This window comes from Polypterus senegalus, chromosome 1 (assembly GCF_016835505.1).
Source record: "Polypterus senegalus isolate Bchr_013 chromosome 1, ASM1683550v1, whole genome shotgun sequence".
NCBI classification, from domain to species: Eukaryota; Metazoa; Chordata; class Cladistia; order Polypteriformes; family Polypteridae; genus Polypterus; species Polypterus senegalus.
In genome coordinates this window covers 83874124-83890068 of record NC_053154.1, presented here as the reverse complement: position 1 = coordinate 83890068, position 15945 = coordinate 83874124, and the positions used below count along the sequence as shown (strand labels likewise).

The following is a 15945-nucleotide window of genomic DNA, read 5'->3' as shown; positions in this document are numbered from 1 at the left end:
GGGTAAACATGCAATAAAAAGATCATTAACTGATTAATGATTACAGTGTGGCTGATGGTGACTGGCGCTGTTGCCACACGCTTCCAGACTCCTAGGTTGATCATTATTTTTATTAAATTTGCATTTTCTCCCCATTTTTGTGTGGGTTTTCACAGATTATCTACATCCAATGTCATGCCCTCCATCAACATACAGTACATTTCAGGAATTATATGTAAGCAAACTCCATTAAACCAGGCTGCATAACTGCATAATGTTATTGGTTGGTTGTGATTTTTTTTTTACATTATATACATAAACATAACTGTCACTGTAATGAATTACGGATTTTTAATACTTTTTTTTTTCTCTGTGTGCTCCAAAAATGTTTTAGTCAGGTTGCAACAGTATGGACATTGCCCACTGGAAGCATTTAATTTGTCTGAAAAACATACTGATAAAATGAGAGAGAAAAAAAACAGCCCGCAAAAAAATAACAAAAAATGGATAACCATATACATTACAAGAGAAAGCTTTGATCGAAAGGCTTCACTTCTGTCTAAGCAATGAAAAAATGGGCAGGAAATGTAGCAATTAGCTAGCCTAAAAAATAGCACATTCATCTTGCCAGAAGTTTCTTTTTGTTATTCTCCTAGAAGCACTGGAGAATTCCTCTCTAGAAACATGTGATGGCGAGACATTGGTCCATGAGGCGCAGGCAACTGGCTCATGAAGGGGATGGACGTAAGGGATGGGGTTGGGGACAGACCTGTGAATGTGTGACACTTTCCAATGAGAGTCACATGTAACAGTAAAGTACACTCAGTGCTCCAAATCCTGTTGCTTTTCTGTATCCCCAACAAGCTGTTCTAGATGGCCACTCCACCCCTGTTGGTTACTGTCCATTTTAAAATTCCTTCATTTTCCACCTGTCAATTTGACAAATTTTTACCTATTCTATTATATTTTTTTGAGGTACTCTCACAGGCATAATTCAATATTTCATACTCAAAAACGGTCCCATTCTAGCAATGAAGAGTGTGCTGAAAACAAAGGGAATTTTCATTTTTAGGTAAAGCAGAAAGTTCTGGCACTTCACATAATTTCATCTCTTAGAAGTGTTTATTATTTTTTAATAAAAAGAAGTGAAGAATTGTAATGACTGTTGACAAGACCTGTTCCATTTAGTTTAGTTCCTTTTCTTTACTTCTACTTACCTGGGTGTATTTCTGGCAGCATTATATACTGCTCAAAAGAATTAAAGGAACACTTTTTAATCAGAGTATAGCATAAAGTCAATGAAACTTATGGGATATTAATCTGGTCAGTTAAGTAGCAGAGGGGGTTGTTAATCAGTTTCAGCTGCTGTGGTGTTAATGAAAGTAACAACAGATGCACTAGAGGGGCAACAATGAGATGAACCCCAAAACAGGAATGGTTTAACAGGTGGAGGCCACTGACATTTTTCCCTCCTCATCTTTTCTGACTGTTTCTTCACTAGTTTTGCATTTGGCTACAGTCAGTGTCACTACTGGTAGCATGAGGCGATACCTGGACCCTACAGAGGTTGCACAGGTAGTCCAACTTCTCCAGGATGGCACATCAATACGTGTCATTGCCAGAAGGTTTGCTGTGTCTCCCTGCACAGTCTCAAGGGCATGGAGGAGATTCTAGGAGACAAGCAGTTACTCTAGGAGAGCTGGAGAGGGCCATAGAAGTTCCATAACCCATCAGCAGGACCAGTATCTGCTCCTTTGGGCAAGGAGGAACAGGATGAGCACTGCCAGAGCCCTACAAAATGACCTCCAGCAGGCCACTGGTGTGAATGTCTCTGACCAAACAACCAGAAAGACTTCATGAGGGTGACCCAAGGGCCCCATGTCCTCTAAAGGGCCCTGAGCTCACTGCCCAGCAGCATGCAGCTCGATTGGCATTCGCCATAGAATACCAGAATTGGCAGATGCACCACTGGTGCCCTGTGCTTTACAGATGAGAGCAGGTTCACCCTGAGCACGTGACAGAAGTGAAAGGGTCTGGAGAAGCCATGGAGAACATTATGCTGCCTGTAACATCATTCAGCATGAGCAGTTTGGTGGTGGGTTAATGATTGTCTGGGGAGGCATATCCATGGAGGGTCACACAGACCGCTACAGGCTTGACAAAGGCACCTTGGATGCCATTAGGTATCAGGATGAAATCCTTGGACCCATTGTCAGACCCTATGCTGGTACAGTGGCTCCTGGTGCACGACAATTCCTGGCCTCATGTGGTGAGAGTATGCAAGCAGTTCCTGGAGGATGAAGGAATTGATACCATTGACTGGCCACCACACTTTCCTGACCTAAATCCAATAGAACACCTCTGGGACATTATGTTTTGGTCCATCCAATGCCACCAGGTTGCACCTCAGACTGTCCAGGAGCTCAGTGATGCCCTGGTCCAGATCTGGGAGGAGATCCCCACAACACCATCTGTCATCTCATTAGAAGCATGCACCGATGTTGTCAGGCATGTATACAAGAACACAGGGGCCATACAAAGTGCTGCGTACAATTTTGAGTTGCTGCAATTAAATTTTGGCAAAATGGACTAGCCTGCCACATAATTTTTTCACTCTGATTTTTGGGGCGTCTTTGAATTCAGGGCTCTGTAGGTTGATCATTTTAATTTCCATCAAACGATGTGGCATCCTTTCGTTCCTAACACATTACCCAGTCTATATCAGTATAGATATCCAGGAGGATTTCTTTTTCCCATTGAGATCTGATGTGTTTTCAAAGTGTTCCTTTAATTTTTTTGAGCAGTTTATATAAACAAGGAGACCTCTAGAACAAACAATTTCAGTCTTTTTTTGGGTCAGTTACAAACTTGGCCACACACAAACTCATACAAAGGCAAATTAGTTTCCTGTCAGCTTGACATATAATTTGAGGCAGAAAAGGAAACCATATTCCTGCATAGAAACTAATGTTAAAAGGTAAAGAATGAACAAGCTTCTCACAGTTTATTGCCGCCCAGACGTGAACCAGGAAAATCTGTACAGCCAGCAAAGTTATTTATGTTATGAAGTGTTGTAATTCTTGGCAAACTAATTAAAAAATATATCTTAATTATTTTTATTTATGATTATTTGCAGCACAAAGTAAGATGGGCTACTACTGTTTCTTTGTAAACATTGTGATTCCCCATGTACTCCTGGCTTTTGCCTTTGTCCTATGGGGCATTCTAGAAGGTAAGTCTTATTGTCAGAATTTTCTTTACAAAATGTAAATGCTAGATTTCCAGGTGCTTATTAATAATTGTAGAACTTGACTGCTCTTATTTGACTTTTTAGAGTCTAGAGCAGTGTTCCTTAAATCTCTTTTTCTGTTTTTGAGATTTAAAATCACCACCATAAGTCATCCCTGAGTAAAAGCTTGAAGTGGCATGTGAGGCATTTGAGCTTCTACTAGAAAAACAGCAGGCTTAAATCTTGAACAAGAATCAAGGACAATCTTTTTCCATCTATTGAATTTAATTTTTTTGATTTTAAATTATTATACTCTGTGTTGTGAATGTCATGTGTTTTTCTGGCATACATCCACATGGCAAAACTCTATTTGGTAGTAAAAAATAAATAAATAAATAAATAATAATAATAATAATGCTAATACAAATAGTTTTATTATTCTTATCAAGACACTCTAAAACTGAAACTTATTCCTGTGGCTTAAAAAATATTTCTCAAAAGTACTGCGTTATCTCGCTAAGTTATTACCTGCTTGCTGCTGGTATTACACGCGTGCATCTAGTAACAGTTAGTTGAGGGGATGAGAGAGAAAATCAACATGTATTTGATGTACAAAAAAATGACAACAACTGAACAGATGTTACATGATTATTCCAACATGTTCTGAGGATTAACCTTAGCTTACCCAGTTTAGTAGTACAAGCTATGATTATTTCAGGAATACTAGGTGAAAGGCAGTAAGCAACCATGTTGGATGCTGCACTTATCTTTGCAGAACACAGCTGCATACCCAAGGACAAAAGCATGTGCAGCATGCAATCCACTAACAGAAACCCACAAAAAAACCAAAAAAATTACTTAATTTTTAATAGTTATTTACCATAGATACCACTTTGAAACAGGGTTATCTGGTGTTTTATTTGAAATCTTTTGTGGCTCAAATTAAATTCCTAGACATTTGATGTGTTTTTACGAGTTGAATGCAATATATGAATGTGTCCAGTTTAAAAGGATACCGCGGCTTCCTGTACCGTCCATGTAGGAGAGTATTTGAACTGATCACAAAGATAATAATCAGTTTTTCCTGTGGAAATTCCAGTAATTAATTAAAATAGAGACATGAAATTAATGTACTAATTTTTAGGATTTCTATGTTTTCCCAACCAGGGACACCAAATATATGTATAAAATGGTATCTGGATGTCATAAAAAGAACTTATTAATGTTAATCAATCAGTTAATTAATAATCAGCTTTTCACTTTGGTAATACCAGCTAATTAAATATTTGGTTATTGACACCCACTTTATTTTCCTTACCTTTCTGTGTAAGAGCGGATTTCTGGCCATAAGTATATCAAGGTAACTGAAGCACACTCATTTTAAGAAACAGGATAATCTAATTTATTAATAAATATAAGGATTCTAGAGCTATGGTAACTGTATATGTATCAACATGGAAGGCAGGACGCAAAACTGATGAGACAAACATACAACACAAAAGAAGCTGGCTGTTAACTGGTTATTTAGAGTTCTAATTTATCTTGGCACAGAAAAACAGATTTACAATATCAAATCTTAAAGGATGTTGTGTGTTGTTTCTCCAGGTTCAAATGGAGGACTCTTCTTGCGTTGGAGTGTACTCTTTCTCTTTACTACGTGGTCCTTTTTCCTTGGTGTTCTGTGATGTTGCCTTACTCAGATTGCTGTTAAACTCTTTGCTGTGTCTTTTGCAACTTCATAGGAAAAAGTGTTACTCTTTGAGGAAGAAGAGTGTAGGTGCTGAAGTTCCCTTCTTGAATAACAACTGCTTCACTGTGTTCTCAGACTGGGTTTAGTCACTGGCACATAGCTTTATTGGCAGAGTAGACCTTAGAGCTAGTTCAGGGCATCCAGCCCCAAGACTCTATTAGAGTGTAGCTTCCAGCTTCTCTTGAGGAGCTAAAGGCTAACAATCTACTCTTTTTGGAGACCTGAAAGCGTACAAGCCACTCTTTTTGGAGGTGAGAAGCCATCCACTTTCTGCACAGCAAAAGAGCTCAAAAACCTTCAAACTAGCACCATTAACTAACAATGGGCCATGTGATCAATGATATTGTCCACTGATTAATGGCCATGAGTACTACTCACAAATGGCGCTTTTCCACTGCATAGTACGACACGACACGGTTCAGTTCAGCTCACTTTTGGGGGGTTTTCCACTGGGAACAGTACCTGGTACCTGGTCCGTTTTTTAGTACCACCTCAGCCGAGGTTCCAAGCGCGTCGAACCATTACCAAAACGTGACGTGTAAACTCTGCTGGTCACTGATTGGCCGGAGAAAATCATCATTACTGCGTCACTGAACTTGCGACACGAGACACAACAGACCCGCTAGATTTTTAGCACAGCCAGCGAAGGTTCGGACGCACCATTTTGTTTTAACCAAAAATGGCTGTTTCGTGGTCTATTGAGGAAGTACAGATGTTCCTCTCGTTGGTTGCCGAGGAGCGGATCCAGCGAGAGCTGGATGGGGTGACGCGGAATGAAAAAGTTTTTTAGGAGGTCGGTGCAACTATAACGACACGTGAATAATCCCGCCCACTCTAAAGCGGTACTAAACTGCAGTCGAAACGCAAACCGAGCCGAACTGAGCCGAACCAAGGTGAGATGTACTGAACCGTGCCCTGCCGTACTATGCAGTGGAAAAGCGCCAAAAGAGTTGGGGAATGGCCCATTGTTAGTTAATGGTGCTAGTTCGATCATTAGGCCAAGGTACTGTTTACAAGGTTGGAGAAACCGGCAGTCAACTGAGACTGAGGAAGCCACTTGGATGAGTGATGAAACGTATCAGAAAAAAACTATGTCCAGATGAACAGAATCAACTTTCTAGAATTTCCTTACCTGGATTATTGAGCATGCATCGAGACGTATAAGCTGAAGCTTAGCCATTCTTTCAGGAATTCAAGTTGGGCAGGGTGGGCAGCTGAATTTCTGCATCCCTGTTTAATTTGCTGTCTTAACAGACCTTTTGTGCCACTAAATGCCTTGCAGAACTGACAATGCCCAATTTGTCCTACAGTCTTGTGTTGTAAAAATTGGTTGGACAAATTTTCACAGTTTACACAGATTGTTGAAGTTGAGGCAATGTACAGTAGGTTTGAATGAGTGAGTGTGTACTTGTTAGGAAAAGTAAGTAAATTTAAGGTTTATTTGTGGCTTATTCATTTGCCTATTGTTTTGTATTATATGATTATTTGTTTTAGTGCTATTAATTGGCTAATTACATTTTTAAAGTTTTGATTAATTTAAGACCAAATAAATGTTTAATTTGCATATTGCAAAGGGATGTTTGATTAGCCTGGGTGATACTAAAAGTGGTAGTTTGGGTTTTGTACCCACCTGGTACAAAGCCTGGTTTTATAGGTCAAACTAGTTTTAAGTGTGTTTTGTGTGGTGTTTGTTTTCTTTTACTGTTACACTTGTTTTGTATTTTTTTTTGGTTTTTTTTTTATATTTCACTAAACACCTTTTACTCACCTATCCAATGTTTGCTAGGTGGTGCTTGGATTGAAACATTTAATTATCCTAATAACTGATTTGACCCCTAGGGTAATAGTCAAACTTGTCATAATTGACTATACTTTTTATTAGTAACTAAACTATTTGTATTTTTTAGAGTTTGTGATTATATTTTAATGAGCCCAGTAATTGAAGCATCTTTATTTAAAAAATGATCTTAATTGGTTAAGACTTGTGTGGGGAAAGAGCTTGATTGTTAGTAGGTTACCTTCCTCCAATAAACTAGGGGTGGCATATTCTTTTTAACTTGATGCCCTACTGGAGGCTACATAAAGAAAACTGTCAACAAGACCTTGAATTAAAACTAGTGTTTAAGCCCATATAATTTATGTAAAGATTATCAAAAAATATAAAACTCTGAAACAAAATCATTTACATTTGATAACCTTAAAGTATAATACAAATTCTAAATTTGTTAAAAGCTGGAAAGAGGGTGGATGCTGTTTAATTCGCAGCACATAGACTAAATATGTTTTGCTACTGACAGCAATCTTCCTCAGTTAATCATACTTACTCAATCCAATCATTCCAAAAGTTCACAGGGAGGAAGTGCAGACTCCATGCAGACCCCTTATGCTCCTGGTGTTTTGCCCTCCGCTCCAACAATGTTAAAACAACTATACTAAATTTAGTAAACTTTACCCTGAATAAAACTAAAGCTGTACCTATAACATCTAATCAGTTCTTGTTACTTGACAGTACGCAGTATGCATACTGAGTTTCTGTCATTAGCTGTTACTAAATGACAGCATATGCATAGTAATATTGTGCACATACACAGTATGTTTGCAAAATAATGCAATAATTTCTTTTTGATTGACAGGAAATAAACTTCCTTACTTAAGGACACATTACAAGATAAAACCATTAACTATGTTACTATTCAAGGTAGCAATACTGTAGCTATTTACTCCATGAAAGGTATATTATTTTTTTTTTGTTTTTTCTGTCCTCCCTGGCCATTGGACCTTACTTTTATTCTATGTTAATTGATGTTCCCTAATTTAAATTCTTATTTATTTTGTCTTTTTTCTCTTTCTTCATCATGTAATGCACTTTGAGCTACATTATTTGTATGAAAATGTGCTCTATAAATAAATGTTGTTGTTGTTAACACTCAGAGAGCTTCTTTCAATGTTTTAGCAGTTAAATAGTTTAAAGGTTCTAATAGTGAATTTTTGATAGTGAGACTCATGGGTCTAATTTTAATTCTAAGTTCAAGGCAAGGTAATAATACTCACTGAGCATGATGCTGGAGAAAGGTGATATGTGTTGATTAGCACATGCAGGTAAGAATTTGATTGTACTATGTGCATGTAACATCATTAACTCTTTGAAGCTATTAACTGATATAACAGAGTGCACCCAGGTGGATCAAAGGCTAATTAACTAATTTCATTTGTTTTCTTTCATGCATAACTGCGTAGGAATAAGTTTAGCATTTTTCAAGTCATTTTATTTCTTCACGAACATGCCATCCAAAATTGTGCTCTAAAGTTAAGCATTTTGTATATATTTAAAAAAATACATAGCCACTCCTGGTTTTAAAGAGGAACCTTATAGCATAAATTGGCCTAAACCATAACACCATTAGCATATTACTGAGATGAATAAAGGGTTAACACATTTTACGAGTACACCCACAGTGGCATAAAAAACATTATGGTCAATTTCTTTTATTATGTTTTCTTTATTGATAGATATTTTCAACATAGTATTTATTAGGTTTTCAGTTTTGATTTGTAGTCAGTTATGTTTTTTCACACTCCTCTTACAAATTCTTATTATCTCATAAGCTCCATGCATCCTATTTCATGGTAGAAACTAGTGCTCAACTAGATTAAGAAATTTATTAGTAATACTTTTATTTTGTTTACATAATGAAAAACATTTCGTAAATGTTGCATCTATAGGGCTTGTATTGTGTTTCCACATGCTTTCTTTGCTTTAAATACACAAGACTATAGAATTTGCGTAATGAAATCCTGCTAGCCAGTTAAAGATTTTAAGAATAAAACAACTTTTACATTGTTTTAAGGACAATTTTAGTCTGATGTACTCTTCACCAATTTACTTATATCCACTCAGACGTGCCATGCATTGCAGCTAAATCTAGGCATGAAATAATGTAAGTAGCAATTAGTTTTATTTTAATCTTGTGGAATTTTCACAAAATTAATTTTATTTTGTTTATTTTGTTATACATTTTCTAATTTTCAGCAGATTGGGCTGAGACTGTGACATGTATAACTACACATCTGCTGAGAGTTCTGCTCCTTTTCTTAATTGTATCGGATAAACTGAGAGAACTGGGAATGTGTCAAGGTAAACTTATTTAGAAATCTTCATAATGATATAACACTGATTTATGGATTAGTTTAATGACCTGTTTTAAGACTATATTTGTATAGAAAAAGTAAGAATTATGCTTTTAAAATACAATATTCTGTGAATAATATAGCGTAGTTGCCATGATTGATGTGGCCAACAGGAGGAGAATATTTGAATTATTGATGTGTATACAAGGTCATTCCAAAAATAAAATAAACTTAAAAAAAACATTTATTAGTATGTTTGCAACTTAATCAAACTTGTCTTCTTCTAAGTATTCCCCTTCTCTGCTCATACACTGCTTCCAATGATTTTTCCATTTCTGAAACACATCCTGGAACTCATTTTGTGGAATGCCACATAGATCCTGTAGCAATTTGTTTTTGTGTCTCTTCTATTGTTTGAAATTGGAGACTTTTCAGGCTGCATTTTAACTTCAGGAATGAAAAAATGTCCAATGTCCAAAAAAAGGGGTCAATTCTGGAGAGTAGGGTTAGAATTGAGAGTAGGTTGTGGGACTAGAGTTATCTCATGCTTTGCCAAAAATTCATGTATATTGGAATTATGAGTGAAACTCAATCAACGTTTGATTAAGCCTGACTTTTTTTTTTTGGTCATGGCAATGATTTTCCCACTGATTTTAATGATCTGAAAACTTCTGACTTAATATGACAGTTCACTTTTTGCTCATCTGTCAAGAGACATTACACAAATTTTACAGTGATCTTTTACTGATTCTGATGGATTTTGGTTCCATGCTTATTTACTTACTTACCATAATATAATAATATATGCATTCACCAACTTTTGGTAAAGCTGTAAATCCACTGGATTTCCAAATGGAACAGAAGGACTTTTGTTATAATCACAAAGTTATACTCCAAAGGTCATTTGGGTTTTTGGTGGTTGCGGTTTGGAATCTGTTTGCTACATTAGATGTGAGCTTTATTTCAGTGCATTAACCATAAAGGCTACACCAATCAGTGTCAGAATCTTTTTGTTCTCACTAATAGCTCTGCATCCTGATAGTGCATCCATACTTTCCTATCCTCTAAAACCACAGATGGCATGAAACTGGACCTAAAAAATATAATGTTCACTTAAAATGTTAGCATTGACAACAACAACAACAAAGTGTTCATGGTTGCACTGCTCCACAGCAGAAAACTGCTTCAGTATTTATTAGTATTAATGAGTGAAAAGCAAAACAACACATTTCAATCACCTGGGCATATAAAATGACATGAATTGAATGAACTGTTAACTCTTTTTTTACTGAAATAGTAAAATTTACAGCCATTCCCACATATTTTTATGAATGTGTAAATATTTATAAATGGCAAGAAGCATAAAGGCTTATTACAAAACAGTCCACATCAGCAGTAAGAATATTTTTCCTTGTAGCTGTAAAAAGTTACAGCCCATCCATCCTCTTCTGCTAATCCGAGATCGAGTCGTGGGGGCAGTAGCTTGAGCAGAGAGGCCCAGACTTCCCTCTCCCCGACCACTTCTACTAGCTCTTCCAGGGGAATCCCAAGGTATTCCCAGGCCAGCCAAAAGACATAGTCCCTCCAGCGTGTCCTGGGTCTTCCCCGGGCCCTCCTCCCGGTTAGACATGCCCGGAACACCTCACCTTGGAGGCATCCAGGAGGCATCCTGATCAGATGCCCGAGCCACCTCATCTGACTCCTCTCAATGCAAAGGAGCAGTGGCTCTACTCTGAGCTCCTGCTGGATACCTGAGCTTCTCACCCTATCTTTAAAGGATAGCCCAGACACCCTATGGAGGAAACTCATTTCAGCTGCTTGTATTCGCAATCTCGTTCTTTCAGTCACTACCCACAGCTCATGACCATAGGTGAGCGTAGAAACGTAGATCGACCGGTAAACTGAGAGCTTTGCCTTACGGCTTAGCTCCTTTTTCACCACAACAGACCGATGCAGAGCCCTCATCACTGATCCGCCTGTCAATCTCCCGCTCCATTCTCCCCTCACTCGTGAACAAGACCCTGAGATACTTGAACTCCTCCACTTGGGGCAGGATCTCGCTCCCAACCCTGAGAGGGCACTCCACCCTTTTCCGGCTGAGGACCATGGTCTCGGATTTGGAGGTGCTGATTCCTATCCCAGCCGCTTCACACTCGGATGTGAACCGATCCAGTGAGAGCTGAAGATCACGGCCTGATGAAGCAAACAGGAGAACATCATCTGCAAAAAGTAGTGACCCAATCCTGAGCCTTCCAAACCGGATCCCCTTAACGCCCTGGCTGCGCCTAGTAATTCTGTCCATAAAAGTTATGAACAGAGTTGGTGACAAAGGGCAGCCCTGGCGGACTCCAACTCTCACCAGAAATGGGTTCGACTTACTGCCGGCAATGCGGACCAAGCTCTGTTACCGGTTGTACAGAAACCGAACAGCCCTTATCAGGGGCCCGGTACCCCATATTCTTGGAGCACCCCCTACAGGATTTTCCAAGGGACATGGTCGAACGCCTTTTCCAAGTCCATAAAACACATGTAGACTGGTTGGGCAAACTCCCATGCATCCTCCAGGACCCTGCTAAGGGTGTAGAGCTGGTCCACTGTTCTGCGACTAGGACGAAAACCACACTGTTCCTCCTGAATCCGAAGTTTGACTATCTGACGGACCCTCCTTTCCAGGACTCCCGAATAGACTTTTCCATGGAGGCTGAGGAGTGTGATTCCTCTATAGTTGGAACACATCCTCCAGTCCCCTTTCTTAAAGAGCCATACTTGCATATTTTACAGAATATATATACAGTATATATATATATATATATATATATATATATATATATATATATACAGTATATATATACTGATTGTAAATAATAATTGACATCATCAGCTCATTGTAAAACTATTCACATCAGCAGCTCCTGCAAACAAACAAGGTGCAAGGTAATGTCCTAGCAAAGGGAATACAAAATGATGGCGATCATTAAAATACAAGATGACCAAAACACAACAAAAAAAAAAAAAATTATAACTTATAAAGAAATTGAATAGAATAGAAGACACTGAAGATGTCAGCTTATTGGTCGTTATAAGCAGATCAGATTTAAGACACATTTAAAATGGCATCCAGTCTGGATGCCTTATACATATTGACTACAAAAACAAAGAAGGATGAATAATGTGGTGCTGTAGACAATCGAAAAGTGGGCTGCTTGTTGCAGTGATCAAAAAGGGCATAAAAAACATTACGTTGGTTTGGGAGGGAAAATGAAGATTACTCTGAATTAGGTTTCTCACTATGACATAACCTATCTCTAACCTCTGTTCTGGTGTCTCCTCCTGAACCTCTCTAAGGGACATTGGCAGAGTCTGCCAGTGCTTTACTACAACCCAGATTAAATAAAAAATCAAGTTTAGCAACCTTAAATTTATTTGTCGCGTTTCTGGTTGTAATATTTTTCTGTACAATGTTGCATTTTGTACTAGATATTTTGCATTTCTTGTATCATCAATTCTATTCATTTTTTAATGAATTCAATTAAATTTTTAAGATTTTGTTGTCTTTTGTACTTACTGCTTATACTGGTCCAACAAGTACTGCCAAAGTAGTATTTGATAATTTATTTTTAGCATTGAAGTAAACAGTTTTAGACCATTCTCTAATTGCATTCTCTGTTGTCCTACACTGCTGCTGATGCAGCCGCTAATGCATCAGTAGTGTGCTCTGCCTCCTGCTTCAAAGGAATGTTGCCCAAAGGGGACTGGGCGGTCCCGTGCCCTGGAACCCCTGCAGATTTTTTTTTTTTTCTCCAGCCGTCTGGAGTTTTTTTTCTGTTTTTTCTGTCCACCCTGGCCATCGGACCTACTCCTTTGCTATGTTCACTAATGTTGTCTTATTTTAATTTCTTATTTTGTCTTTTATTTTTCTTTTCTTCAGTATGTAAAGCACTTTGAGCTACATTTTGTATGAAAATGTGCTATATAAATAAATGTTGTTGTTGTTATGAGATGAGTCGCACACATTTCTGGCCAGTGTGCATGTTTGAAATAACTGGCTCTCACGTTTTATTTTCAAACGAACGTACAGAGCATCCTGCGGTGGGCTGGCACCCTGCCCGGGGTTTATTTCCTGCCTTGTGCCCTGTGTTGGCTGGGATTGGCTCCAGCAGACCCCTGTGACCCTGTAGTTAGGATGTAGCGGGTTGGATAATGGATGGATGGATACAGAGCATCTCATTTCTTCACCTTGGTATGCTAACCACAGGTACAGAAATTGGCACCTTGTTTGAGTCATGTTTACATTTTTACTTGCTGTGACTGTTTGGGACAGTGCAGGTTCACTTCCAGATACTATGATGGTCCTCCCATAACTCTATGATGTGCAGGCCTTTCTTTCTAATTGATGTTAGTGACTTTCTCATTACTAAAATTTATGAAAAAGTATTTACAATTTTATTTCTTGGTCTTTAGTTCTTGCAGTGTTCACTCAGCAGATGTTATTTATAGGATGAACTATTTTAATACATTTTCTTTTTCTTAAAGTGCTATTTTTGGTTGTAAGTGGTAAACCTTTTTAAAACATCCATTTGGTCCATTATCAAACCCTCTCAATCCAAATCACACAGCCTGTTCTAGTTTATTCTGAAACCAAACTTAGATTGTGTATCAGTTGAATACAAAGCACTCTTGTACGCATTTAACATGAATATCTTTGGGATGTGGGGAAATCTTTTGTAGGTATTTACTGTAAATATAAATATATCATTATAAAATGATAATGATTTTGCCAGTAGATTCTAAGATATGATTTTACTGAAGTAAATTGACTAGTATCTGATAAAATAGCAGACTATACATTTATGCTACTACACATACAGTATCATAATATGCTTAATCACTGATTTGAAGCAGATAACATGGTAAATTGTTTGTTTCTTTCAGGAATATGTTTCCAACAACTTACCAAAAATGTATTTGTCATTAATATAATCATTATTGAAGCACTAATGGCGGCAAGTAAGTACTGGTATTGTATGCTATCTTTTATTGAATATTGTTAATGTTATGTTATATAATGTTAATGTTATGTAATAATATATCCCTGTTCATCCCATCTACTCCAGTTCAGGGTTAAAGAGGACAGAAGCCATAAATTACCCCCTATGTGGTTTAATATACAGCATTTAATGGTATAGCTATCAGCATTCCATCACTTAAAAACATTATTCAGTATTTATTCATACAAGTAACATATATACTTCTGCAGGCATCCGTCATGAAGGAATTGATTGAATAACTTTATCTTTAAAACCACTTCTATATTTTTAACATTTATCATGGGAATTGAGCGTGATTTTTTAAAACTAGAATTGATATGTTTATATAACAAAGTGACTCTAACTAGAAATACAAGTAGCAAAGGTGATAAAAGCTTTATGTTATAACATTATGGTGATGGATATGAACTCAAATTTTGTTTTTTTTTCACTGTCTACTGCATATTTGTTTTTTCTTTTGTAACAGTATACTTAAATTTTGGCATATGAGTTTAAGTGAATAATAACAGTAATTAGTGTTAAAGGAGCATCCAGTGATACTCTTATGTTTGTTGACTGTAGATGGCTGTACAGTATATATGCAGTAGTATAGTCTATGGACTACTATAATGAAAGAAATTAACATACAGTAAGTTTGCACCAATTTCACATTTAGTGTGGTTCTGCTTTATATTTATAGTATACGTTCTTAAAAGGCTGGTTAATTTTATATAACTGGATACAGTTGGAAATATTATGTTCAGCAGAATTATACTTTCAGTACTAGCTTTTGCTGTGGTTATTTGAAATAATCTTCAAACTCATATTTGTGATAGAACTAGGTTGTTTTTTGTACCAGTCATTGTGCCAACTAAACTTCCAAATAATCTGCCTTATAAATTAATATTAAACAAGGAAATAAAGTAAAATGCATATCACAGCAGTATAATTCCCGGTATGTATACTTAGGTGTACTTAAGATGACCAGAAGTTGTTTAACACCATATGTAGCCAGTACAAGTACATTCACAATGGAATTCTTACAAACAGGCAGTCTCATTAAATAAAGACAAGTTGTGCTCTATACAGATTACATTATACCTTATATAAAGTGCAAAAGGCAAACCTCAAAAGCACAAAGATAATTAATATTGCAAGTCATAGGAAAAGCAATGCAGGAACAAGACAACACCACTTGCAAAAATAATGCAGGTAGGGTATGGGTTTGCATAGTAACCTGGAATGTGGTAGATTAGCATACAAACATGAGTTAATATATTGTCATGTTCATGTCAGAGGGCTAGTATGTTCACCAAGTATACCTTTTTTGGGTAAAGAACGTTGTTCAATTAGGTAATGTGTTTCAGAAGGCAGGGTGAATTAAGAACACACAAGGAGGGTGGTGAATCTGGCGACCTTCTACCGTAGAAATGGCAAGGTTATTATTAATGAAAACTATAACTGAAATGACTAAAAACTATTTCTTTAATCAAAACTAAAATTAAACTAAAGTCTGAATGAAAAATAAAAATTAAACTAAAATTAGAATTGTAAGAGCAAGTGTGTAATTGATGAGTCTGGTTTGTGGAGTCAATTAAAGTGAAAGAATTTAACAAATTTTAAAAGTTTACAAAGATAAGTTTAAATGTCATAGTTTTGCAGGGGCTTTGTTTCTGGTTATAGTTTTGTCTATTTTGTTTTATTTTAAAATTTTTATGTAAAGCGATTTGTTAATTTTATTTGTGTAACTATTAGAAGTGGAAAAAGTACTAAATAAATTAGTGAAGACAGAGACAAAAATGTACTTAAGTAAAAGCAAAAATATCTTATAT

At 36.9% G+C, this 15945-nt stretch overlaps 1 protein-coding gene across 3 annotated transcripts in view; it reads left to right on the top strand.

Annotated features, from left to right (window-relative positions):
- The window catches only part of LOC120528341, a 173048-nt gene that overhangs the window by 16254 nt on the left and 140849 nt on the right, over positions 1–15945 (top strand). For 2 of the 3 annotated variants that reach the window (XM_039752496.1, XM_039752479.1), the window contains exons 5-7: positions 3116–3211; positions 8989–9093; positions 14019–14093. In XM_039752496.1, coding sequence (XP_039608430.1) covers positions 3116–3211; positions 8989–9093; positions 14019–14093 — 276 coding nt within the window. The remainder of the gene's footprint in view (positions 1–3115; positions 3212–8988; positions 9094–14018; positions 14094–15945) is intronic. The other variant, XM_039752487.1, reaches the window with a different exon arrangement.